At 42.5% G+C, this 27029-nt stretch overlaps 1 protein-coding gene across 6 annotated transcripts; it reads right to left on the bottom strand.

The window, feature by feature from the left end:
* Positions 1 to 351: 351 nt before the first annotated feature.
* col17a1b (collagen, type XVII, alpha 1b) lies at positions 352 to 26651 on the bottom strand. Of its 6 annotated transcripts, XM_015032850.1 has the most exons (57): positions 26295 to 26650; positions 25003 to 25055; positions 21839 to 21889; positions 21582 to 21689; positions 20142 to 20435; positions 19974 to 20030; positions 19855 to 19890; positions 19663 to 19713; positions 18014 to 18157; positions 16724 to 17242; positions 16490 to 16573; positions 16333 to 16395; positions 16064 to 16225; positions 15500 to 15592; positions 15358 to 15402; positions 15001 to 15144; positions 12009 to 12374; positions 11921 to 11975; positions 11661 to 11860; positions 11536 to 11586; positions 11392 to 11409; positions 11288 to 11314; positions 11120 to 11182; positions 10933 to 11037; positions 10792 to 10836; positions 9462 to 9497; positions 9319 to 9363; positions 9173 to 9208; positions 9054 to 9089; positions 8922 to 8975; positions 8720 to 8755; positions 8528 to 8599; positions 8413 to 8439; positions 7682 to 7717; positions 7567 to 7602; positions 7399 to 7479; positions 7240 to 7275; positions 7061 to 7144; positions 5952 to 6032; positions 5831 to 5872; positions 5660 to 5719; positions 5489 to 5548; positions 5385 to 5411; positions 5142 to 5276; positions 4994 to 5032; positions 4755 to 4871; positions 4551 to 4670; positions 4341 to 4451; positions 2994 to 3128; positions 2800 to 2919; positions 2541 to 2720; positions 2147 to 2287; positions 1395 to 1625; positions 1050 to 1214; positions 865 to 945; positions 691 to 774; positions 352 to 576 (listed from the first exon to the last, which is right to left on the bottom strand). In XM_015032850.1, the coding sequence occupies exons 2-57, from the start codon at positions 25043 to 25045 to the stop codon at positions 521 to 523; spliced, it is 5424 nt and encodes a 1807-aa protein (XP_014888336.1). In that variant the 5' UTR covers positions 25046 to 25055; positions 26295 to 26650; the 3' UTR covers positions 352 to 520. The 6 variants fall into 6 exon arrangements, with proteins under 6 accessions (XP_014888336.1, XP_014888332.1, XP_014888333.1 ...); XM_015032846.1 differs by having other exon boundaries at positions 11661 to 11975; positions 26295 to 26651; XM_015032847.1 differs by having other exon boundaries at positions 11661 to 12203; positions 12255 to 12374; positions 26295 to 26651.
* Between the last annotated feature and the right edge of the window lie 378 nt (positions 26652 to 27029).

The following is a 27029-nucleotide window of genomic DNA, read 5'->3' as shown; positions in this document are numbered from 1 at the left end:
TGACCCTCACTTTGAGGCCGAGACTAGCTCGTGTTTTTGTTAGAGGCCGAACGGTTTAAAATATTTTTTACAGGGCCAATGCGAAATAAATGCTTTTCAACGCTTCCTATAGTCCTCGATACATATAATCCCCAAATGTCAGCAAATATAAAAAGTAAAAAGAGCAGACGCTTGCATTTGAAATAAAAAAAAAGCAACCGCCGCTTATTGCTTGGCAAAAGCTTCCCCCAGGCTAAGGGAACATAAGCTTCTAACTAAGCAAAGTAAACATTACACACCCACAAGTTGAACAGTGAAGTCTGAGCCTTCTAAAAACCACAGGCTAACACCTCTACAAGAAGCATTTTTTTAAAGAGATGAATGCTTTGTTTTTATTATTTTCCCAAACCAACCTGTCTTGGAAAGAAACAGTAAAGAGCATATTTGTACAGTTTAACAACTAAAATCTTAAAAAGGAACCAAGAAACAAACAAACAATTAAAGCTGATTTGGAATATTGCGTCGGCCAGCAGGACGGCCTTCAGCCGAAGCCGGCTTGAGATCGACGACGCTTTCGACGAACCGCCACTTTATCGCCTGCATAAAAAATAAAAAAAAACGGTTCAGATATTTGATTTGTATGGGTTTTTTTTGTTTGTTTTTCACATATTTGATCTTTTAGATGATATCGGATGTTTCCACTGAAGTTACCTGCTTCTCTCTTTTGCACTTTGTGTGGAATCTGAACAGTGAGGGGCGCTGGGATTCCAGGTAAACCTGGAGGTCCCGGATCACCTGTGATCAAACCGAATCTCTTCGCTTTAGTTTTATGAAAAATCGCTATTAAAAAGGTGCAGTGTTTCATCAGGTTTGTGTAAATCTTACCCTTGTCTCCTTTGGGTCCTGGATACCCTCTGTCTCCCTTTAGACCTGGGCTTCCTGGCGGGCCGGGAACGGTGCCGTGTCCTGAGAAAACAAAACGAGTCGTTTAAAAATATTTGCCTGATGCCACGTTGTTATCTTCCTGTTTTTGATGAAGCTGGTGGAAAGCTTAAACTCTGCATCCTCACTCCTGAAGAAGTCCATGAGGTCAGCTGTGACGTTGCCGTAGGAGCCAATCACACGGCTGTGGCCGGGCGGTCCTGGAGGGCCCGGAGGACCTGGGGGTCCTTGAATTGCTCGGACGTTTGTCCTCCATGAACCGTCGGAGATGTACTGCTGCAGCAGGCCTTGATCTGCAGGAGAACCAGACATTTTACCATCCTATCAGAAGATGCAGAAACCATTTATTTTATTAGTGTCAAGAATGGAAATTTTATTATGTTTTTAAAAGGTATGATGTTAATAATCACCAAATTTCCTGCGCATTTAGAGAGAGTATTGAGAAAACCTCGCAGCAGCTGTTGTCCACTCACTCTTAATGTAGTCTGTAACTTTCATGGCGACGTTGGAGTAGTCGAGCATCTCGGTGAGCCTGCTGACATCGACGTCTCTGCGCTGGGAGCCGTAGCGATCGTCGCTCTGTTGTTGGTAGCTCTGGCTCTGAATGTAGCTCTGGGAGTAGCCAGGCTCTCCGCGATCTCCCCTCTGACCCTTCGGACCTTGAGGACCTGGAGGCCCGACAATGGTACGTCGAACGCTGTCACCTGGAAAAAAAAAAAAAGGATTTGAGGTTGAACGTGGTATGGCGGGTTTGCCATGTGTGCTTATTCTGAACACGACCTTCTGACCCGTGTCAATTAATTAGCATCAGTCCTTTTGTTAGAGAAATCAGCAGGTCACTGGAATCAAACAGTTTTCAGCTTGATCCGTTTTCTTCAACCATTTTACGCACCATGTGTAAGTACAGATTTTTCTAACACTGTTCAGTGGGGAAGTTGTTATTCTAAGAGGCTCAGAGTGGGGCTGTTCTCAGGCCAGAGAGTTTAAGAAAATAAAATAAGTCAGAGAAGCAACATGCAAGACACTGCAGAAGGGAGCCATGTTTTCTAAGACATGTTGCGGCTCTTTTAGGTTGCAGAAGAGCGAGAGAGAGCAGGACTTTCAGCAGTCAACAGAAAGGCTGAAAGGATGCAGCAAAATTGGTATTTTTATCCTTTAAAACTTAAAATATAAAATGTTGGCTATTAAACCATTTGCGTGTGTGTGTGAGCTGTTAGATTCTTACTAGACAGATACTGTTGAATTTCAGCGCGGATGCTCTCCCGAGGGAAATTTCCACTGTAGGTCACTGATCCGGTGACAGCGCCCGGTGGCCCCTGGGGACCTGGGGGGCCCGGGGGTCCAGGGAGACCTCTGAATCCAGAACCTGAGACGGAGCACAGTAAGATCAAATTACACACAGGACTCAAATTTATGCTCATTAAAGTAGACAAAGTTGTGAAACACGAAGTTGATTTGGTCGTCATCTTTATTTCTTGTTGCTTCGACGATGTGAACATGTACTAGACCGGAGAAATTTTATAACGCTGACTCTGCATCTCTAAAACTGTCCGTTTTAAATACAAAATGTCGACCCAGACTCAAATGGGCTTTAGTTCGTTGGTTTCTCTCAGACTCACCCTGCAGGTAGCGCTGAATTTCCTCCAAGCTGTAGCCACGACTTCCCGATCCGTACACCGTCGCCGTGGAGATCCCTGGGGGCCCCTGAGGACCAGGAGGCCCTGGCAGCCCTGGGACACCTGGAGGACCAGGAGGACCTTGCTGCACAGCGGAAGTGATCCAGGAACGGAAATCTGAATCTGCGTAGATGAAGATGGTGATTAGTTTCCACTCTGTGTCTGTAAAGACGGATTAAAAAAACTGACAGAGCGCTCTCACTTCGGATCAGAGCCGAGTAGTCGATGGTAGCGGTGGTGAAGCCAGAGCCTCCTGCGCCTGGAGCTCCGGGGGGGCCCGGTAGACCTCGTGGACCTGGCGGGCCTCTCGCAATCCCCCTCTCTGAACGTCATAGTAACCTCAGTGATTGACCTCACCTCCCAAGGTTACGGATTTCTGCTGTGAGCTCCTCTTACCGTTCATGATATTGAAGACATATGTGGCTACCTCCTCTATTCTGTAAGTGCCGGAGAGTCCTCCTGAGGCCCCTGGGGGTCCGGGAGGTCCTTGAGGCCCAGGTGGTCCAGACAAATATCTTCTCACGTCATCTCCTAGACATTTCAAACCACAGATCAGACTGATGCACCCTATGAAACTTCAGTGTCTGCATGGTGCAACATCAGGATAAGGTAACGACACAATGGATTTCAATGAATTTCAGTTTTTCAGTCGCCCCACATGAGGAAAGTCATTATATGGCGACCATTGGTGTCAATACTTTGTAGACATTCTTTCAGCCAATAGAAGAGAACATGGTTTGATCCTGTAGCGGCATATGAAGAGGGACCTTTGAGTATTTTCCTTGATCAACGAAGGCCAGTCGTCTCTTGCTAATTTTAAATGTGTCTTTGCTTCGACGAAGCTGAATCAAATAATTCTGTCATAACAGGAGTCTGTAAACCCTGACTGCATGCTAAGGATGCAAGTGTGTTTAGACCAGGAACACATCTAATAGCTGCAGGACACCAACTGTTGAAGTTCAAGACCTCTGCTCCAGATCGTCTACAGCCCTGCATCTTTGATTCCCTCTTCTCTTCTTGCTCCGTTCGCTAAGCCCATTTTATAGTATTCAGTGTTGAGAAGGAAGTTGAGTTTGTATTTGCTGAACCGTTTTCTCTGTTGATTTGTCGTCATGTTTCAGGTGATTCTACTGCTGAACACAGACCTAAATAACCAGTCTACAGTTTTCGGGTAAAAAGGCACAAGAACTTAAAACGGCTTCAAGACTCAGGCCTTGTCTCTGGAAGCCTGTGAAGAGAAACAGGCCCACAGCATTACGGTTCCTCCACTGTACTTCACAATAGGAACGATTTGTTTTTCTGTTTCATCGTTTCTAGTCTGATAATTTTTTTTTTTTTAGGACTGAGAAGAAGTTCTTATGATGAACTCGGCAGATGTGCAGCTCCACCGGGCATTTGCTAACTGCTACTGCCGCTAGTCTAGTTGAGCATGGTGGAAATAGGCGGTGCTTTGTGAAAGCAAGCGTTTAGGCATGCCTGAATGGTTGCCAAGGGAGATTAAAGGATTTCTCAAACATGCATGAAAAATCAACACACTCCAAGTGTGTTTTTGATGAGGGAATAACTTTATAGCATAACACAAAGCTGAAAAAAATCGTTTTACATAACACCTCCCCTTAAAAGTACAAAATGTTCTGAGATTAGGTTGATGTACCACATATACATTCACCTTTTGAGGCTGCCTAACTTACATTTTCACCAGGGATGTCTGTACATCTTTTAGTGAGCTGTTTATGTACTCACTCTGAAGCATGGCGATGAGAGCGCTGACGGTCAGGGAGCCAGAGGCAGGCCCAGGAGGACCAGGCGGTCCTGGAGGTCCCTGAATGCCGATGCTGAAGCCTGAGTCTGAACCTACAGGTCCACAGTTAAACATGGTTACAAACAGCCAACCGTGACCTTTCCTAAAGGTCAAAGGTAGCTCCCCTTTATACGACCGATATCAGGTCTTACGTCGCAGGTATGCAATGATGCGAGTAGCGATGTCGTCTATAGATCCTGAGAAGGTTCCTGGGAGTCCTGGAGGCCCGGGTGGACCTGGAGGGCCAGGTAGACTGCTCAGTCTGTATCTACCTGTATGGACCAAAAACCAAAAAAAGGCATGTCAGTAGTTTGTTCCCGTCCTCTAACTCCCTTGTTCTTGGACAAAAGACGTACTCAGGTAGTCTGAAATGTACTGCCGCATCTCGGTGGAGGAAGCGAAGGAACCTGGGAGGCCGGGAGGTCCTGGGGGTCCTGGGGGCCCAGCGGGGCCCGAGGTGACTGAGACTGAACCTGGAAACATAAGACAGTCTGTGTTTTGTTTTATTGTTTTTTGTTTTTTTTTCTCACAGGATAAAAACAATCAGTGAACAAGATTGAAGAGTATTTAGGATCAACATTTTGAAAATCCCCACCTCTTGATGCGCCTGGAATTCCTGGAGCTCCAGTGTCTCCTGTCAAAGGAAAAACACACACGTGTGTGATCATCATGAGTCCTCAAATAAAACACAAACAACAAAGCAACGAGGCGATTCATGCATCTCAACGTCTTATCGGCTTTACCCTTCACTCCAGGTAACCCTGGGAGACCAGGAGGCCCCGGTGGACCCGGTGGTCCAGGAACCGTGTTTCCTCCATACGCAACGGAGCTTCCTGCTCTTCCTGGCGTCCCAGGCACGCCCGGTGGGCCTTGCTCACCTGAGGCACATGTGACAGTCACTCGTGTCAAACATGGTGGGTGTTTCATCTTTAGCCCCACACATTAAAATCTGTGCAACCTTCGTAAATGTGAACTACAGAAAGCACCTGTGTATCCGCGGGGTCCAGGAGAGCCTGAAACAAACAAGGTGACTGAGTGTGAGCAAACCTACAACGTCAGAACACGGAGGTGGATTTATAACCATGATCACCTGTTGCTCCTTTAGGTCCAGGCTGTCCAGGAGGTCCTGGCGGTCCAGAATAATATGTTCCTATAAGCAGAGCAGCAGAAAAGTCTGTGTCACAAGAAGGCTGGGAAGTTCCAGCAAACTACAGAAACTAAATAATAAAAACTAAAGACAAGCTGATGCTTTGGATTTTACCTGAGCTGGATGCGAAACCCACATCTCCCTTTTCTCCTTTAGGTCCTGGTATCCCATAACCTAAAGAGCGATACGTAATGGCATTTACCCGGACATTGTATCATCATCATCATCATCTTGTCTGCATGTGTTGTCGTAACAACTATTGCAGAAGTGAATATGAATGCTTACCTGGAGGCCCTGGTGGTCCTGGAGGTCCTTGTCTCGAGTCGCCTGATGAAAGCACAAAATGTCAGAAACCATCTGAGTCAGCGGGATTCGAGACGCCGCCTGATCTCTCTCTCTCTCTCACCTGGACGTCCGGGAGGCCCAGGTGGACCCGGTGGCCCAGGTATGCCATGGAAAGAGGAGCTTCCTCCAGCACCAAACTGCCCTGAAGAACAAACCAAGAATAAAATGTTTTAAAAAAAAAATTTACTTTTGCACCACAAGTTTGAAAAAGAAAAAACTCCCTGAATTCTCTAGCAATTATAGAAAGGGAAGCGACAAAGATGCAGGTAAAGACTTCAATCAAAATCCCCCCGATCAGACTTTCACCTCAAGCACTCAGATCGAATTAACTGTTTCACATTTCATCCATAAAACTCGGTGAATGCTATCGGGATTTATCTGCTAAACCAACAGTAAGTGTTGCGCATCTGTAAGGCGAAGGAGAACAACGTTCCCCTGAAACTACAGCAGCAGCTGATTCAGAGTCTATCAGCGCTGAGCATCTAGAGAAACCATCATTGTTCATTCTTCTTTGCTAAATGGCTCACCCTCAGTTAGACTGAATTTGAAGCATCTGTGAACATACCAACATACCAAAATCCATCAGCTAGATGTAGGTCTCGACTTTGACTGGGACATTTTAGTTGAATGTTAATCTAAGCCGTTCTTTTGCACCTGGCCATATGTTAAAAAAGGTTTGCACTGTAGTGGAAGGTGAGCTTCTGGCCTCCTGAACAAAAGTGTTCCCACGTCATGATGCAGCCACCGCCATGCTTCACTTCACAGTGAGTTTCCTACCAGCTACGAAGATGTTTTCCAAAGCATTTCTCAGTTGTGTGCCGTTGACAGATCGAAAGAAATGTGTTTTGATGATTCACTCGGAAATCGGTGTTCAAAAGTGTGACTTATAAATTAAGCTGCGGTCAAAGTATGTTGGTTTGTTGCAGATTGAGAGCAGATATAAGATTTACTGTTATATAAACACCACCAGTGAGCGGCAGCATGCAAATAAGTGACGAGATACACAAAGAAGACTTCTAAATATGCAGCGTTCACAACCACAACGTCAGAAAACTTTACGACTTAAATATAATGTTTTTAGTTCAAAAAAGAAAGAGAGATTTACGTTCAGCGTACTCTGCGTTAGATTAAATTGGAAATTCATCTGCAGGAAGATTAGAAAGGACTCACTCTCTGCTGTAGATGAATATATGGTTTCCCTGGTTGTCCCAGTCTCTCCCTGCTCTCCCTTATATCCTCTGTCACCTTTAGGACCTGCAGGGTCAAGTAGAAGATGACACCTATCAGACTTGGCATCTAAGAGCAAAATGTTCAAAACAAAATGAAAATATGTGTCTACAGCAACCTACCAGGTGGGCCAGGCAGACCAGCAGGGCCAATGGGACCTGAAGAGATGGATTTAAAACATCAGCTGGTTTCTACTTGCAGCAGTCACCAGATTCAACGGTCTATCATATAGGATGACAAAAACTTTTCAGGAATCATTTCTGTGAGAGAGAGAGAGAGACCTGACAGTCCCGGAGGACCAGCGGGACCCGGGGGCCCAGCAGGTCCAGGTGGCCCTGGGATGCCAACAGAAGTAGAGCCGGCTGGGAAACGACAGAGATCACTGCACCGTTAGCTGCTAATCTCACCGAGTGTGTCGAAACGTGTTTTGTCATTATAATTTCCTTCACCTGCGTTGATGATTCGTCCAGCTTGACCGGGCTCACCTTAAAAACACAAACGCACGTCAAACAGCTGAAAAACAGTCACTGAAAGGAAAGCTCTGCAGGAGCACAGCAACTGTACCTTTGGCTCCTGGTCGGCCGGGATTTCCTGGAATTCCTAACAACACAAAGAACAGTGTCGACGTGGAAAACATTACAGGAATGAAAGCTGACTTTAAAAAAAAAAGAGGTTCTGTTAAGGTCAGAAGCACTTGATATCTTTCTATCTAATTTGCAGTTGTTTCATTCTCTGTGTATTTGAAAATTGGTTTTCCCAGCAGTCCCGGCAACAGAATCCAATATGGCAGCTGCTACGTAACTCGGTTACAGTTTCAGATGTAACCTGTTTATTGGTATTTCTGACTGTTTTTCATGAAACCAGTGGCAGACAGTGCTGTGCCATTCCTGAACATGGTCCTTTTGTATTTGACTGCAGGGAGAGAAATTGATTGCTATTGTCTTGTGTTGCTTATAGTTGCTTGGCCAAGACCAAACTACAAATCCAACTGGTTTTCTGACTCGTAATTAAAATGTGCACCAAATGTGAACATGAGGACAGTTTTAATGGTTGATAGAATAAGGATTTCGTTGAGATCAGGGTTTTTTTCTGTGTGTGTTGTAGAAGTTTCCTTTGGTCTTGGATGAGACATCATCTCTAGTCTCCAGGGGCAACCAAACTGAATCTTTGAGATTTTGAGTGGTTATGTTGTTTTAACAGAACTTCAGTTCAAAAATCTCTAACCGTCTTTTTAAACAAAAAGAACTGAATTAGTGTCCTTGATTTTTGTGCTGCTTCCTTAAAAAGACGCCTACCTGGTGGTCCTTGAAGCCCTGGTGTTCCTACAGGGGGAAGGAGACAACGTGTGTTACAGCAATAGAAAATAAGCATGTGGTCAAACAACGAATATGTCAAAAGAAGGGATTTGACCTGGAAGTCCGGCATCTCCAGGAGGCCCAGCAGAACCCCTGAGTCCAGGCGGGCCAGGTGGTCCCTGGTCACCTGAAGCCCATAAAACAAACAACTGAATTCATGATGACCTCAGGTCGAAGTGTTTCAGACATTTTTGGGAGATAAAGTTCAGTGTGGGATTGTGCTGCTGCGATAATATATTTAATTTACCTCTTGATCCCTTTTCACCGTCTTGTCCAGAAAGTCCTGACGATAAAAAGCAAAAAAGTTCATCATTTCGAAAATAAACCCACAAAAACAAGAAGTCGCATAATGATCATGTTTATTGCTTCCAAGCAACCAGTGAGGATCCAGTTAATAGTCTGGAACAGCAAAATGATGTCAGATTCGATTAGTTAGTCCTGCGACTCACCCATGGATCCTTTGGAGCCTTTCTCTCCTGCTGGTCCTGGTAAACCAGGTTCCCCTGATAAGCAACACATCTGGATCAGTAAAGCCACGCAGGCCGAACCAAGTTCATGACAATTCACAGAGCTGTGCTCACCTTGCAGACCTCTGGATCCCTTTTCACCTGTTTCACCTAGAATCCAGAATGAAATAAAACGGATCCAGATCATTCGCTGACTCCACATTATGTCTGAAAGTAAGAGGAGAGCTGCAAACCTTTGAGTCCTTGGAATCCAGCAAGCCCTCTATCACCTGCAAGAGAGAAAGAGAAATCACCAAGAGCGCCATACACAACATAGAAACAGTTAACATTTGCTTTTGTTGTTATTTGTGAGCGGGTGAATCGTGTGTAAAAAACCAACCTTTTGGTCCAGGTAGTCCTGCCTCACCACGGAAACCCTGGGGACCTGGTTGACGTACAAGAAACCAAGAATGGAGAACATCAAATCACACTATCAGCTACTAAAACTGGGAAAGTGTGCATGTATGAAAGAAAGAAACTGACCAGGTGACCCGTGTAACCCTTGAATTCCTTGTGCACCTATGGACAAAACAAAGCATAAATCACCATGACTACCTGACTCTGCGTCTGCAGCGTTCAGTGAACATCTATTTTACAAAAGGAACGCCTGCTGCAGCGGAGCAAGAGGAGGAGTCGGGTAACACCTCTCGCCTCAAATAGGATGTTACATCATTGTCTCAATAAACATGAAGCGTATCAAAAGGTCCATGTATTTCAGATTTATTACATTGACGCATCTCAAGCATTTATTTATGTTTATTTTGGTGAATATGGCTTACTGTTAATGAATTACTGCAGGCGAGATGTTCAGCAAACTTAGCCTCTAAAGGCATTTGATCTCTGTGATTGTGCTCGCTCACTTTTCCCTTCCATTCAACTTCCCATATATAGGTAAGGTGGAGCACAGCATTGTCATGAATCCCAAAATATTGTCTCTTGAGTATTCAAAAGTTAAAAATTCTCCAATGGCTGCTGCACATGAGCTGCTACATTGTATTGCTTATAACAAAAACATATTAAAGTTTAATCCATTCCTCACTAATATGTAAATATGTGCTGGACAACTAAGAGTCCAATAATCTCATTTGAGTTTATGTATGTATGTTTATGTAAATAGTTGTGATTGAACATTTTTGAGTTAACAATCATTTTTGTTGGTCTCATGTAAGAGAGAAACTGTATTTTGCTGCAATGGAAAAGTCAGTTTCATGAGTATGATTATGTACATTTACTTTTCAACAATATTCTAATGTCTTATGGCGCACAGACGAGAGGACAGTTTACCTCTCGATACGTGAAATCCCGACTCTTTAGTCTTTTATGTCTGTGCACCGACGCAGAGCTTTGGAAAGTCTCACATTATTTACTTCCCTTTACTTTGCTCACGTCATGCCTGTTAAGTTACACCACTAACCTCGTCGAGGCATTGCGACTGAAACAAACTCAAAGTGCATCCTGGGAAATGCTCAGCCAGGTGGTTAATAATGATGTACTTCATTTGACTGATGTTGCGTATCAGCAGAGCTGTGATGGTTGACTCTCTGACAGGCCACTCTGTGACTCGGCTGCATGTTTTATTTGCACATAAAGCGGGTAAGTGTGATCTGATTAGTGAGCTCCACTTTCATCTGAAACTGGGAAGGTTGTTAATAAAGCCTCTGAACAAGGCTTGAATACAAAATGACTCCACACTGCCATCTGGTGGCATTTTTAGTTCATGCACCAAAGAAGGCTCTGGATAGAAACATCCGGTCTTACTTCATCTAGTTATTTATTTTCTACAGAATTTGACCTTCATTTCCGCTGATGTTACCTTTTTGTCCAGGGGCCCCAGCAGGTCCAACAGATCCAGCTTCACCTAGAGAAACCCAAACACGAGATCATGAAGAAACCCCCTTGCTTCTGAACCGGAAATACTACAGTAACGGCCTACAGCCCCTACACAGAGCCATACCTTTATCCCCTTTGAGTCCAAAGCCTGCAGGTCCTGGGTCGCCTCTAGGCCCAGGTGGTCCTTCGCGACCCCTGATACCTGGTGGCCCTTCCACTCCATGCTCACCTGACCAGACATTTTTGGATTAAAGTCATCAGTATACACCAACCAATCAGTACCACAATAGAACATAGTGCAATCTCTTTACCTTGGCTTCCTTTCTGTCCTTTGGGACCCTCAGGACCAGCATGTCCCATTGGACCTGGTGTGCCTGAAAGCAAAGGTCAAAGTCAGGATGATTATATTATGAAAGCACTTAACCATCCAAAGGAAAACGTGAAAATCAGCTGGTTGGTCAAAGAAAATGGCTACACACCTGGAATTCCAGGGAAACCAGGTTCCCCTGTTGATACAGAAAAATATTTTACTTTCATGAAACTGTAAAGGAAAAAATGGAAAACAGACATCTTTCTTGCTTACCTTTCAATCCAGAGTCCCCTGAAAAAGGCAAAAACAAATAAATTAATAAATAAATAAATAAATAACCATATGGATTCTCTTTACATTAAAAAAAGTTTCATTTATTTAGTTTTCATGAGAAAAAAACCTTTGTTTTACTGGTACCTTTAGGTCCAGGTAATCCCCTCTCTCCCTGCACTGAGGATGCCAGGAAGCCTGAGTCAGAGAAGAGGATATCAGTCAATTGAATTCAGAGCACGCATGTGGGAGAGTGTGTGTTTGCACTTTACCTCTGAATGCCTGTGACTGCATTTCTGACCTCAACATTTGATGGATGGCCATCTGAAGGAAGGCGCTATCTATGTATCTTCCACTCACTGCGGTCCCACCGCTGACACCACCGCTGGTCCCAACACCGGTGCCAATGACGAAACCGGTACCGGAACTGCCGGTGCCGCCGCCAAAGCCGGTACCGGAACTGCCGGTGCCGCCGCCAAAGCCGGTACCAGAACTGCCAGTGCCGCCACCAAAACTGGTACCGGAACTGCTGGTGCCGCCGCCGAAACCGGCACCACCTGCACTGACACCGTCACTGAAACTGGTACCAGCACTCCCAGCACCGCCGCTCAAGTTGGTACCAGCACTGCCGGCGCTCCCACTGAAACTGGTACCAGAGCTGCTACTGGAGCTAGTTCCAGCTCCAACAGCCCCTCCAGCACCTCCGGCACCCACAACGCCGACATCAGCATCATTCCGACTGGCAGATCCGCCTGCACCAGCACCAGCAATAATGATTTGCATTTTGGAGTCCGAGCTTCCACCTCCACCTGCACCTCCGAATCCGTGGACTAGTGTGTTGTCAGTGCCGGTGCCTCCACCTCCACCGCTCACATAGGTGTTGATGTCATTGGAAGAACCCGACAGCCGACTAGTGTGAGCATTGGCGACTGAGACCTCGGTCTCCAGAGTCGACACTCGCTTCTTGAGCTTCCTCACGTCCTCGGCTGAAAGAATGAAAATTTTCTGTGTTTAATTTGACAAATTGTTTGTATTTTTCAGCATACTTAAGGCACCAATTCACAACAGATACATTTACATCCTTAATCAGCATCTAGGACATCAAAAAGGATGCGAGAAGTAACTTGTGCTGTCAAAATGGCATTACGTAAACGCATAATCTACTTGTGAGAAAAAGGCAAATTAACCGTAAAATATCGTTTGTTAGTGCACAAAGCCGTAGACAGAGGCAAGGCTACGATGTGATGTAATATTATAGCTGCAAACTTTCATGTGTTTTATTGCAATCTTATGTGATGGACCAGCACAAAGTGATTTATAATTGTGAAGTGAAAGAAAAATTCAAAATGTGGTACACATTTTATGCAGCCGTCTTTAGTCTTCCCCAAAGTAAAATTAATTTCATCCGACTGAAGCTCCCTATTGAGTAAATAGGGTCCATCTGTGTATAATTTATCTCCTTGTAAATCAATCTGTTCTAGAAACCCACAGCCAGATCTTGGGAAGATTTGTGGAGAAAGTAAACAGCATCCACAGCTTTAAACAAACAGAAAGACTATGGTGCAACATGCAAAAACACCAAGACAAGGCTGCCTACTTAAACTGAAAGGTCAGACAAGGAGAGCATGTATTAAAGTATTTAGCCAAAAAGCCTGTGGTAACTCTGAAGAAACTGTAGATCCACAGGCAGAAACGTGACAAGGTGAGACAAAAGAAACTAATACGAAGTACCATTTGCAGTTTGCGATAAGCCATGCAGGTGCATGGTGAGAATGTGGAAGAAAAGCTGAGATTTTGGTCAATATGCCAAAACAGCGTGTGGTAGAAGACCACTACTGCTGGTCAGAGATGATGGGAGGTGGAAACAGCTAAATACAGGGCAACTCCGGAAGAAAAGCTGCCAGAGGCTGAAAAGTACTTGAGACCTCGACCAGAGGTTCACCTTCCAACAGGGTAACCACCCAAAAGATGCAGCCAGAACTACAATTAAATGGTCCAGGTCAAAGCATTATGTGTGTGTTAGAAAATGGCCCAGTCAAACTCCAGACATAAATCCAAAACACACACTAAGACTTAAAAATGCTCAAACCAGCGAATATTTCAGTCTCTGGATGTGCAAAGCAGTCACAGAAAAGGTGATGCTAGTTAGTATTGACTCAGGAAGGGTGAATGAGGGGAATATAAATGCATGCCACACTTTTCAGATGTTTTGATTTCTATTCCATTTCTCACTTTACATGCACTTCTTTGTGTGTATCACATAATGTGCCAGTAAACAATATGCTAACAGATACTTCTGTGAGGTTTTTAGTCACCATAATCTACCGGCAGTAGAATTGGTTCTTTATTACAAATCAGTGCTGGAGTTTACAACCAGACAATCAAATACAGCTATAAACCTTGCTATTTCCTTGAAAGAGCGTTTTCTGGCACGAGGTGGTGTAGCTTCAGTTCAGGCAGGAATCTTTCTTGGTGATAATGACATTGGTACTCAGGGGAGAAATATCAAGACGGAAACCTTGCTGTCGGAGTTACAGTGAAAGGAAAGAATTTTAAAGTGACGCTTCCTCCATCCGTTCTCTCTCTGGCAGTGAGACTCCAACAGTTTGACTTAGTTTTGGTCATGAAGAGTTTAAATTTCTTACATTTGGAATATATTCATTATCAAATAGGCCTACAAAGAGTCTTTTGCTAACAAAATGCTTCTCACACTCATTTGGCAACATGTTTGTAACATAATCTGCAGCTGTATTATAAAATATTCAGGTTTTTTTTTTCTTTCTTTTTTGTTTTTAAGAAACTTGATGAGTTTCTTTGCACATATTACCTGCATGCTACTCTTCCTCCTGTCAAGTATTAGTGTTTAGCTGCTAAAGTCAAAGTTGGACTTACAGCACCTTTGTGAAAAAATATATGAAGTTAATCTGCATGCGTCTTTAATGAATAATAAATCAGTCAGTCGTATACTTTGATGCTGCTGAACAATTATTGTATGATGAGTTTTGGCGCCAGTTTCTCTCTACAGCCTCCAAACTTAACTTTGCTATAAAAATCAAAAAGGGAATTAACAACAAAACCTAAAGTTAAGGAAAAGTTAAGTGGTCTTTTACAAAAAGCATTTATTCAGCGGGGCGATATTAACATGAGTGTGTTGCTAATTAAAAGCTAACCATGCTATGATCTGCTACATTTAGTAAGTTAATAATAACTTTAAAAAAAAGAAAGTAGATTTTACAGTTCTGTTTATCACATTTTTGTCTGGAGGCAGATTGTTGACTCATTCACTGCACAGAGATCTTAGATGAGTCGTGTGATGAGATGTCACCAAGCAACAATTTCCAAAGCTGCACCAATGAATGCCAGACTTTCTGAGAGCGAGGGAGCCGTCCAGCGATCAAATTTCCAAGAAAAGGGACCACATGTACTGTCTCACAGTGCTGTGAAATAACCTTCTCCAAAGCTAAAGCAGCACATTCTTCGGGCCTAAAAACACTCTCTGACACCTTGTGGTGCTGAAACTCTAAACTCTCAGGACTGAGGTGGTTTCTTTGGGGACACATTTATTTTCTTAGTATTACTTTAATCAAATTAATGCTTTTACACGCCTCTTACCCAATGCAATGAGGCCAAACAGGAGCCCGAGCAGAAGCAGGCAGAGGAGCAGCAAGCCCAGCAGCCACTTCCACCAGGAGCAGCAGGAGTCGGAGCAGCAGCACAGTCCTCCTCCCCCAAAGATGCCGCTGTCTCTGCGGATCTCTGCGGAAACAGCAGATTAACCCGAGGAGTTAAATCCCAGCTCTGATCAGTCGTTTTAATCTATCAATATAATGTTTTTTTCTAATTTAGAAAACAGAAGAAAGATGCTAAAGGTGGTTTCAGTTCAGTTTGTGATAATAATGCAAGTGAAGCTCCAAATGTTTCAGAATTAACACCTAAAAGCCTCTGATGAACGCATCACTAAAACTATACCTGCATAGGTTGCCTTGTCTTTCATCAGGACTCCGGATGATCCGTCTGATGGGGAGAAAAAACAAACAAAAAAATAAATAAATCTCCACTATTTACACAGAAAACTAATATTTCTGAAAAGAGAGGTAGAATTTATGCTTACAGTATGAATTGCCTGTCTCTGCTTTCAGAGTGCCCGTGTCAACGTAGCTGGAAATAAGCTTCTCCTTCTTTATTGAGTCTCCTGAAAGTGAACCTGGAGGATAAAGGGAAACAATCACTCAAAATGAGCTTTTTGCACAATCCAATTATATCAATAAACTTGGCTGCCCCCTTGTGGTGAGCACATGGTAAAACAAAATACTGCTATACAGATCATGTGTGGTTTTGCGATTGTAACGTGTTACGTCACCAACAGTAGCGTTTTTTGATTTGTGCAAAATCCAGGGCACCACTGAGTCATATGGCTACACATTAGGAGGAAAAAATAGCCTCTTTTTCAATTGCCTACTTATGTATTGGGACAGCCGGAAATTGGCACCCCTTTCAATATAAGTGCTGTACGAAAATATAGGGTTACAGCACAGCCTGTTAAGTAGGCTCTGTGTTTGTGTTTTACTTTTTTTCCCATTCTGACGCAAGAAAATAAACTGAAGTGCTGTGTCTCCTCCGAAGACATGAGACATGCCTCTTTTTCTCCATAAGGGGGCATGAGTTCACCACTCACCTCCAGCTATATGAGTGCTGCTGGTGGTGGTGGTAAACTGCTTGCCACTGTCTTTTGCCAGAATGAGCATTTCTCCCTCCCTCCTGGCAGGAACGTTCTCCTTTTCAGAGGCCATATATCTGTAGTCTCTCTTGTAGACGTCATCGGTTTGGGACCTGGTGGCTAAAGAAGATGAAACCCATTCAGAGGCCATTTCAGTTAGATAAATCGTGCAGCTCCTTAACATTTTTTTTAAATCCAGACAAAAAGGCAATCTCTTCTATGCTTACCTGTAGAGATCCCAGAGCTTATGACAGCACTGCCGTTTGACACGTTCTTCTGGACGCCATACCCTGTCAAATCAAACATACTCTCTAAATAAAAGATCTGTTTTGGTTTATTATTGCCTGGTAGATGTCTGATACTCCACAGGCTAGCAGCCATTACCTCCCAGGTTAGTGGTTACGTTGCCGCCGCTGGTGGTGAGCACACCGATAGAGGTGGGAGCCAGATTATTCTGAAAGCCATAAACTGGAAACGCAGACGCAGACACAGAATGACGAACTTAACCAAAGACTTTAGCAGTTTGTCTTTTGTTACTCTTCTGGTCAATTAAAACATATAGTGCATAAAATTAATCTGCATATTCCTGTAGGCATGCCTCCAATTGATGGTTCTGACCTGACAGAGATTGCTGTGGGACGGGGCTGAGCGGCGGGGCGCCTCCCGACATGTTGTTGGCGCTGACCTGACCGAGCTGGTAGGTGTAGCTGCTGGTGTTGCCAGCGACGACGGTCGTGGAGGAGGAGGGCAGCGTGGAGGTGGACCAGGAGAAAGTGGGAAAGGCTGAATCCAGGGTGTCGTATTGGCCTGATCTCCCGGCGGTGTCGTACTGGCCCGATTTCAGACTCATGTCATATCGTCCAGATTTCAGGCCGGTATCGTACTGACCTGAGCTCAGGCAAACGTCATACTGGCTTGACTTCAGACCAGGATCGTACTGACCTGAACTCAGGCTAACGTCATACTGGCTGGATTTGACTCCAGCGTCACAGTGGCATGACTTTACTGTGACAGTGTGTTGGCCTGTTTGGACACCAGAGTCGCGCTGCCTGGATGTCAGTCTGCTGTCGTAGAGGCCCGACACGTCGATGGTGTTGAACCCATTCATCTGAGCAACAGGCTCAAACAGAGTCGAAGCTGTTGGAGAAAATCATCAAACTAATAAAAATGAGAGAAATGAACCTTACATTATTCGTTTTGTCTATTCTTATCATATTTTTATTAGAGCTAAGTATATTTTGTATAAGACTAAACATCACTAAATGATCATTTCATAACACTAACAAGCTGAAATTCACACTTCAACAAACACTGTAAATCCGTCTTATTTAAAAGTAACTCAGTTTGCAACCATGAATTACATATATGTAATATATCTATGTATTATATATAACACAATTTTAAATCAACGCGGTTGCAGATGCCAGTTATGTGTTCAATAATTTTCTAGTTACTCATTTCATGTTAAACATTAATTATAATTGTTTTCCTTTATTTTGTGTGATGCACAAAGATACTGTCCATCAAACAGTGATCTTGCCTGTAGAAAACACCTTTTCAATCAAGTTTACCCTAATATTATTTTTCAGTTTTTTTGCCATAAATTTGCAAACATTTTCATGGAGCATACTTAATTCATTCAAATGTTCCTTTTCAATTGCTTCAAAATGAACAAAAATATTATCCTATTAAGATATCACACACTACTAAGGTTTTACTCCTTCAATCCATTATTAAAGTCGTGTTTTTAGATCCCATAATGACAAACATTTTTGGACTTTAAAGGACAAGATGCCTGGCAGTGACAGTGGGACAAATAGCAATCTAGATTAAATCATCTGGGTCAGAGACAAAGTGTCTATGAATGTGCTGCACATGCATAATTGTAGCTCCGGTAACAGAATATACCTGACTGAGTGGCCACTGAGACGGTCTTGGTCTCCACGCTGGCTTTTTTAGGTACTGGCAGGGTGACTGAGGCGGAGGAGCGGGTCGGACTGACGCTGCTGGAGCGTCCCTTCAGCAGCTTCTTCACATCTTCCAACTCTGCCCCTAACACGCCACGGCAATGTACAAAAAGCGTTCAAACAACTCAAACAGCAAATCTAATGTCAGTGGAAACTTAACTTTAATTATAAAAATAAGTCAAAAGAAAAATCTCTGAATAAATAAACTCCTGAGGCACTAAACCTGCCTGCATAAAGGTTTCAGGTTCAAAGGCTTGTAAAGCAAAATTTGCTTTGTTAGTTTTGCTCTTTGTAGAATTTTATTGACTGAAAATTATTTTTTATTGTTTATTTCTCCACAGAAATCTTAATGCAATAAAATAATCGTGGCACTTTTGAAACATGCGTTTCTTGTAATGCAACAACAAAAACTCATAATGAGTCAAAAGCTTTAGCAATGACGCTAAGGCAGTTAGCTTTGGCAGAAATTTAGATTTCATGTGATTTTCTTTTCTCTCTCTAAACATCAGTTGTTCATGGATTTTGTTCATTACCCAGCTGGCCTAAAGAAGTCACTTCATCATGGATAACATCATGGAGATAGATCGAAGCTAGCTCAACCAAGCTAGGTTTTGTTAAACAGTTAGCTGTTTCTCTGTGAAAAAAACAGGTTAAAATGTATGCAAAAATGTAACTACACAACAAAATTAACAAATAAGTGGTAGTAATCACTATTAAGTATAATACTATTATAAATTCTCACTAATCTAGTCAGCTATATTCCTTCTTTTGAGTCTACGTCTTTTTGGGTTATCAAACAGAAGTTAGCTAAGTTGTTTTCCAGAAGTGTTTATTTTTTTATATGGAGGCAAAATGCTGCATTTATAATGAGCTATAGTAAGGCTTGTGATGTAAATCATTTCAGTGTTTTTGTATATTCAGTAAAACTGTTTTTAGTTTATATGTTGCAGAACCCCACAGTGGGGAAAAAATGTAAAAGGTAGAAGTTTTTGAGAGAAAACATTTTTTTTACAATCATTTTTGCTATGCTGTGTAATTTGAGGAATAGCACTTCTTCTACCACAATGGAAAAGTCAGAGACCCGTTTAAGAGTCCAAAGGGGCGCTGAACAATTGTTATATCACTGATTGAATAACAGTAGTTACTGACTTTAATCAGCAGGGGGCGCAACGAGCAGCACTTCTCCTCCTGGGAGAACAAGAACAGGAGTGACTCATTTGTACCATTCCTGCCACCGTGATCTGGCCCCTTTTACTTTTTCCCCACATTGTTTTACTGTAGAGCAAGTCAATGCTGTCACTGTTTCAAACCCGCCCTCACTGTTTTTTGTCCAAAAACTAACTATACATGTGTAACTAATAGAAAAAATGTCAAGGCATGTGAGAGCTGGAATTTGACTTTGTGATATGCAGTTTTCGAGCCAAAACATCTGACAGCGACATAACTCAAAAACAAAAATCCCGCATGAGAAATCATTTAACGGCAATGCACTTCTTTGAAAGGACTCTTAGAAAACTTTTTTTTTTTTTTGGTGCTTTATGAGGAGTTGCGTAACAACTGCCAAAGGATCAGTGTCTCCAGTGGTCTTACATCTTCCGGCAGATGGGGAGGCACTTTGTAATCTGGCTCTGATCTCGCTCTCTGGGAAAAATAAAGGAAGAAATCAAAGCACACATTAGACTAAGGAATCTTGATTTAATAAAAAAAAAATGTAAAAAGAAACAGGTCAAGAAAATTTAGCGAGATGGAGCGTAAATAATAATGGGGAATAAACCTGAATACCTCTGCTTTCACTCCTCCCTCTTGTGGCGCCGGAGCCTAAGAAGGAAAATGGAAGGAAACATCAAAAACACATCTGTGAAATCACAAACTATTCGATACTATAGTAGTTTCAGTCTTACAGTAGTTCCCATAGTCTTTGCGTGAAAATTCTGGGGAGGAATTACCACTGGAGCTCCCTAAAAGTAAAACACATATGAAGAGTTAGCGCTCCCAGTGAGTCATGACCGTTTCCTTCAAGTCTTTTGTTCCCATTTGTGGCCGCCTCTGGTGGCAACTCAGGATCCTACCGTCGTAGCCTCCCGAGCGGCTGGCTATGGTCTTCCTCTCTCGGAAACCTGGCGACAGCCCCACTGATGTCCCTCCAGTCTGAGCTCTCCTGGCACCGCCCGACGAGCTGGACCGAACCTTTGACACGGAGCTCACGAGATAAGTGCTTCCACTGCTTCCTCCTCTCCCTCCTCCTCCGCTCCCATAGCCCTCTCCATCGATGTAGCTTCCGCCACCTTCACCTCCTCCAGAGGAATCTCCTCCCAGGTAGATTCCTGAGGAGGAGCTGTAGTTACTCGTCACGCCTATAGAGGCTGGGGAGACAATAAATAAATACTTTTTAAATGAACTCGAATTTGAACAACCTAGGTGACTAAGCTCCAATAAGGTTCACATTATTGGAGCTTACATTTAAGATACTCCAAGTAGTGCACAGAAAATCTGAAAATTGCTTTCCTCCAAACGCTAGTCATAAAAACATTTCACCAAAATATGGATGTCATAATGATCTCAAAGTGGTATGTTAAAAGGACGTTTTCTGGATTTATGTTTTTTCTTCCTTGATTTATTTTTGTGTTCAGCATCAGTTATCAGTGCATCTTTTTTGTGTTTCAGTATGAAGACACAATGCCACAAGAGGAAAGGCTAGAGGATTGCCTTACTGTGCATTTAACTCTTTAGCATGTACAGTTTGCTCACCAGATAGGTTAAGACTACCACAGATATTTTGGACATGTTGAATAATCTGTGGCGCATTCGCACCACGGCCCTCATGCCTCATGCGACTGCAACAGAACCGATACAACTGTCTTTCAAATATCACTGGCAATAAACTAGGATTTAATCTCCTACCACACTATGCTGTCTGAGCTAATAAAAGTTCACTCACCTCGGCATCCCGGATCCTTGAAATTGAAAAACTTGACCTTTTTATCTGAATAAACTGACTAATAGTTATTTGACCATGTAGGGGTGATGATAGGGCGTTAAAATTTCATCCCTACATGCCCAGGTGATTTGTGAATCCATAAAAAAGACAAAACAAAGATATCGCGGTAAAAACTTTTGAATTCCACACAAAACTTAGCAAGTTAATAGATTTTTTTTATTTCTTGGAGTGAAATGATTGATCATTTTTTCTGCCTGATAACGTGCATTATCCTAAAGTTGAAAAATCTTTCCCTTTTGCTAATATTTTATATGTGGCATTTGGCTTATTAAGAACTGAAATAGCTCAATTGCAGTATAACTCTGCTTTCCGTTTGTTTGAGCGGCCACCGCATCGACTTTAGATTGCCTCCTTCACTTTGCCTGGAAGCTCTTTAAAGTTTCTCTCTTGCACAAGCCCAGAAATCTTCTGCTCTACCAGGGGCTTAAAAATACAACATCCCCAAACGTTTGCTTGGAGACAAACCCACAACTTCCCACAACTTAGCCGACGAGTGGAAAGTTGCTCTCACATGAGGAGAAGTAGGTTCCACTGCTGTTCTGCGTTAAGACATTCTTCTCAAAACCCAGCCCTCCGGCACCGCTGGACATATTCCTGTGATTTGATCCGCTGGTTCCCTCTGGCAACAAGAAGACAAACAGCAAAACAAAAAGAAGCTGTTACTCATCGGCTACTTCCTTTAGAAATAGCTAGCCTCGTGATTTTATTACACTTTTTGCTGTATACAGACAACAATATATATAAAAAAAAAGGCGAAAGCAGACTCACTTGGTGGGAGAGAAGTCAGTCGGGTGGAGGAGGTTACGGTTTCTGTCAGAACTGATGAAAAGACAAACAGTAATCACTGTGTGCTGTGTGTTTGGTCTACTTCTGCGAGCTTCGTCTTATTTTAACAACTGCAGTGTTAGTGCTCTGACTGTTTTCTAAACTGATGCCCGGTTTCAGTTCAGGCAGCAGCAGCAGCGGCATATTTTCTCAATAACGCCATCAAACGAGGCGTCTCGAAACAATAAATTCAACTAACAATGTTTAATAGATGAAGGAGAACAATGACTGTGTTGACTGGTTTGAGTTTATTCTTGTACAACACAGACACTTTGAGTTTCTTTGTTTATTGGACAGTTTTTGGCCTCATCAATTCACTCAGGTCTCTTATTCTTGAAGTTGGAATAATCTTCCGATGCAAACTTTGACCCTAATGAATGACAACTATGTAACTACAGTTAAAATTCCTGACTGCTGAGTCATAAATAAAGTGCACCAAACTGTAAAACTATTTGACAGGTCAATGTTTTCTGGTGGACAGATCAAGCCCAGGGCACAACGTTACATAAAGTACTTTGGGCTCTCAGGCCAGCAGGGGGCTGGCAACTGTGAGCAACAACAAACCCTAAAATTTCAAATTTCTAAGTAGTTTATCATGACTGAGCCTTTTTAATCAGTTTTGAGGCAAATGGGAAAATGTATTTAAGATTTAAATATATCTGGTAAGTAAAAGGAAAAACACAAATCCCTATTTGGATCTTTAGACAAAGACATTTAAATGAGTCACGTTGAAGCTTTAAGTCGGACGAAATGAGTCAGAGATGTAACTTCGCCTCCACAGTTATCTGATAAATAATGTAGAGAGAATCATTTTGGATGGTCAAGAAAAACATTTTGTTGTAGGGTCAATTTATTCCTCTAACTTGTAACTCTTGTAACTAGGAATGTCAGATGCAAACAATAAAGTTTGGATGATTGTAAAAATAGACTTTAGTTGTGCTGTGGGCCCACTAAAATTTTGCGCCGCCTTTGCTGGTGGATGTAAGACAATTTTATGCTCCAAATGTGACGGGATCCTGAGGTCTTTGGCTGTGATTAATTAAATCTATATTTTCACTGGAACAAAAAGTAGACTCGGATGTAGAATATAAGAAAAGCCAACGTGAGCTCACCTCAAATCAAACATTTCTTTTTTTTTCCTAATAATCCATCTGTGGACTGTCTCTGCATGTCAGAATCTGTCTTTTTACCTGGCTGTTTTTATCTGTGAAGATCTGAAAGTTCATTAGCCTGTTAAGGTCAAAGCGTATGCGACATTGTTTGGTTGTTTCTTTCCACAGTAACTTGCTGTGACAGCTTGTGCCTGTTATGCAGAAGCTACAACATTAAACAGAACTCATCCTGCAGAATGACTCTCAGAAGTACTATGCACAAACAACTCCTTCCTAATCCGTGTGCATGCTTGCAGCGAACTGCAATTAGGATCTGGTTTTAGAACAACCGCAAGGCAGGAAATTAAAGCTTTTGCGAAATGATTATTTGTCTAGTATAGGTTGTAAATTGTAGGCGACCAAAAAAAAAAAAAAAAAAAAAAACATTTTGGACCAAATTTTTCCCTGCGCTTTGCTGGCTTCCCTTAAAGATAATGTTCATTCCACTTGGATTTCACGTCGCCTCTTTGTCCTCCTCCACGTCTGTCCTCCTCCTCCTGCTGCTCTCCTTCCTTTTAGGGATCTCCGTCTGTTTCAGAGTCGAGGCTAAAACCTGATCATTACTCTGCTGCTCTTGACGTTTGACTGTGGAAACAAAATCTCACTGCCGTTTCTGTACAATAACAGTCCAAAAACGGATTTTTATGACGATCAGCCAGACCGCATTTTTGTCGGTCCTTCTCTTTTGTTACAGCACGGTTCGTTCGAGTTAGAGTTTTGTGTAGACGTTAAGACTTGCTGTAGGCCTCTTAAATAATCAATTCAGTAAAGGTTGTTAACGAACTTTAGTCCCAGACAACAAGTCTGAGTTGATTCTTTAGGTTTTGAAGCACACGTGCATCTCAGGTGTTTGTTTTTATGACTTGAGCTGGCTGGAATCCCCTTCTCCAGCTGTGTTGTATTTTTATGTTGTATTTCTGGCTGAAATACACAGATGCTGTCCACTTGTTGAAATTTATTCTAGATAGTCCTAATATTTCCTATTCTTATGGTATGTTTCTTCCTAATAGTCGACTCAGTTCTCAATCAAATGTATCTTTCCAGGTGAGTCAACATTGCAAAAAGTTTGTCTGATTTGAATTTAAAAAATGAAATGTAATCTTAGAACATTGGGACTTACTTTATCTAAGAAAAATACGCACTCTTTAACCCTATAACTCTAGAAATGCATCATTTTTGATACAATTTGTCATACTATTTTCCTCAAAACCTGATTTATAAATGTGCCGCTAAATATATTTTACACATTCTTTATAAAGATACAAAATTCTGCTCAACTATGCCATCAGCTATGCACAATACAGACATCTACTGTGAAAGCCTAACGTATCAAATACAATGCAAAAAGGGGGAACTTGATAGGGAAAATGTCAATATTTCGAGGAAAAGGTACTGATTTGTTTCAAATCATCCAACAAACACATTAAAAAAATCTAGAATTACATTAAAAATTTTTTTCTTACATCAGGCTTCAAAATGTCAGACCGAAGCTAGAAGAACACTCACTACCATTTTGACTCTTGGGGTTAGCAGTTTTCTCTACAGTAACATAAGCAGACGGAGAAGCTGATTACACACTCCAACTCAGCTACCGTCTGACATTTACTCTTGTTTGCTGGACTTGAACAGCTGCAGGCTTTCACATTTAGCTGCAAGTTGTGTAAAAAAAAAAAAGAAAAAAAGAAAAAAAAAGAGATATCCAGAAAATGACGACCCGAACGCCGAGATGTGGAAACCAGTAAAAAAAAAAGCGTGCATGGTGTTAGTACGGCTTCAAAAAGAGGGAAACACAACCATCACCAAAGGTGAAAAAGTTTCATACAAGTTTCGAATGTTTATTTTATAAAGTTTCCACTAAAGTTTGTCACTTCACTCTAAAAAATAAATTGTTGTGCTCTTGTTTTTTTTGTTTGTTTGTCATCTTAAACACTTTGTGATTAAATCAAGCATTCTCACCCTTTTCTCCCGAGATCTCCATCTGCTTTGTTAACTCGTCCATCCCATCTTATCTAGTGAGATGGTGACAGAAGAAGAAGAAGAAGAAGAAGAAGAAGAAGAAGAAGAAGAAGAAGAAGAAGAAGAAGAAGAAGAAGAAGAAGAAGAAGAAGAAAAAAAAAGACATTGGCCACCGTCATGCATATTCTGTTAGTCTTTAAATGTGGAAAATAAGATTTCAACAACTGTTTGATGAGGAACAAGAAACAGTGTTGTGCTCGAATGAAAGGGGAAGGGGGGAGTCGTAAGAACTCTAAGCTGCTTGTTTACAGCAATCAATTGAAATTTCATCCAGCCCAAAACTGGAAAACGTCCCCCCACATCAGTCGCATGATCATATTTTAAAGACCACAGTCGAATGCCTCTGCGGCTCCTTTTATTTGGACATTGGCCTCCAGTGGTATTAACTGAGACACTCCCCTCTGTGAAGAAAACTTTTTCCTGCCATGCTCACCTCTCATCTGAATGCTGAAAACCACATTAGACCCACGATGGATCATATACGGAGCACTTTTGTGTCCTTGGAAACTAAAACAACAAAGACACAAAAGGAGCTGAGGCGGATCAGTGCACAGTTCTCAAAAGATCATCCTCCGACCACACCCAGGCAGATAAGGACCTCTAACTGCATTGGTATTCCTGTTCGGGGGCTTGTGATGCTGAAATCACACCAAGGTCACAGTCACTGTTATAAACACATCTAGAAACATACATTTCCTCATCTGTTCTGAAAGTAAAGATAAAAAAAAAACTGACACATACACACCCATCATAAATTAAATGCTATTAGCATCCTATTAAAGTTTCTATAAACTCATCCCCCTTTTTATAGCATGTAACTGATCCGGGCAGCAATTATTAAGGGTTGATGTATAAAGCCACAGCTGGGACAGGTCCTCTGGAATATATTTAGAAGGATGTGAATAGCACAGCAAAAGGGGGTGTTCTGTAACAGAAAAACGATCCTCAAAAAACCCCCTGGTGGATTTAACAAACAAGCCGAGAAGTACTTTCCAGGAGGAAGCCAAAGGGAAGCTAAAGTTATTCCAGTCTGTAAAACTAACACGACAGCCCGTCACCAAAACTCCCAGAGCGCAGTCGTTAACGCAGAGATGCAAGAAAGGCCAGGTGCAAGAAAAAAAAAAAAAAAAAACCCGCACATCCAACATAAGTAGGCTTTAGACAATGAAAGGGGGAAAAAAATAAGTTTTAAAAAAGAGAAAAACTTCCAGCTTCAGTGTTATTCTCCATACCTTCAAGCACTCTCCTTGTAGCAGTCGGGTTCCTCTCAGGACGCAGAGACTTATCCCGTGGAAGAACAATGCGTCAGTGTGGAGCTGACGCGCAGAGCGTGCGGGGATGTTCCCCCAAACTCCCTTCGCTTCTTTTGTGCCTTTTCGCTCAACTTTCCCAGGCGAGTCAAAACACAGATTTGGGCTCCGGTCCCAGCCGCGCCCATCGGAGCTGCAGCTTGGCAGGCAGGTGTGGCAGACGGCACGGGAAGCTGAGTATTAAAAAAAAATATAAAATAGAGCCTGAGGGGGGTTGGGGGTGGGGGGGACAGATAAGCAATTAAGTTGTCATATTCTCTGCCCCTGCAGGCACAGATTGTCGACTGAGGGGCCCGGGGGGAGAAAGAAAGGAGATAAACTCCTCCTCTTCTCGCTACTGCTTCACTGCTGTGGTCACCAGTTTAAAAACGGGCAAAGTTTTTGGGCGGAGGTGGTAAAAAAGAGAGAGAGAGGGGAAAAAAAGTTAGATTTGGGAGATGTGATTTTCTCTCTCTCTCTCTCTCTGTCTGTCTGTCTTTCTGTGTTTTTCTGAACAGAAAATAGAGGGGGCTGTCTCAGGTTGTGCTGATCTGCAGTGGGCAGTAAATCCATTCGGCTGCAGCTGCAACACATCTGGCCCCCATATTGAAATAAGAAACTTAACTTTTGCTCCATATGGCTTCAGACAGTAGGTATGGCTGAGTGTTTTCCAACATA

Source organism: Poecilia latipinna, unplaced genomic scaffold (assembly GCF_001443285.1).
Source record: "Poecilia latipinna isolate Pla-1442-1.1 unplaced genomic scaffold, P_latipinna-1.0 Scaffold252, whole genome shotgun sequence".
Taxonomy (NCBI): domain Eukaryota; kingdom Metazoa; phylum Chordata; class Actinopteri; order Cyprinodontiformes; family Poeciliidae; genus Poecilia; species Poecilia latipinna.
Note: the sequence above shows the minus strand (reverse complement) of the source record. Positions and strands in the feature narration are given on the sequence as shown.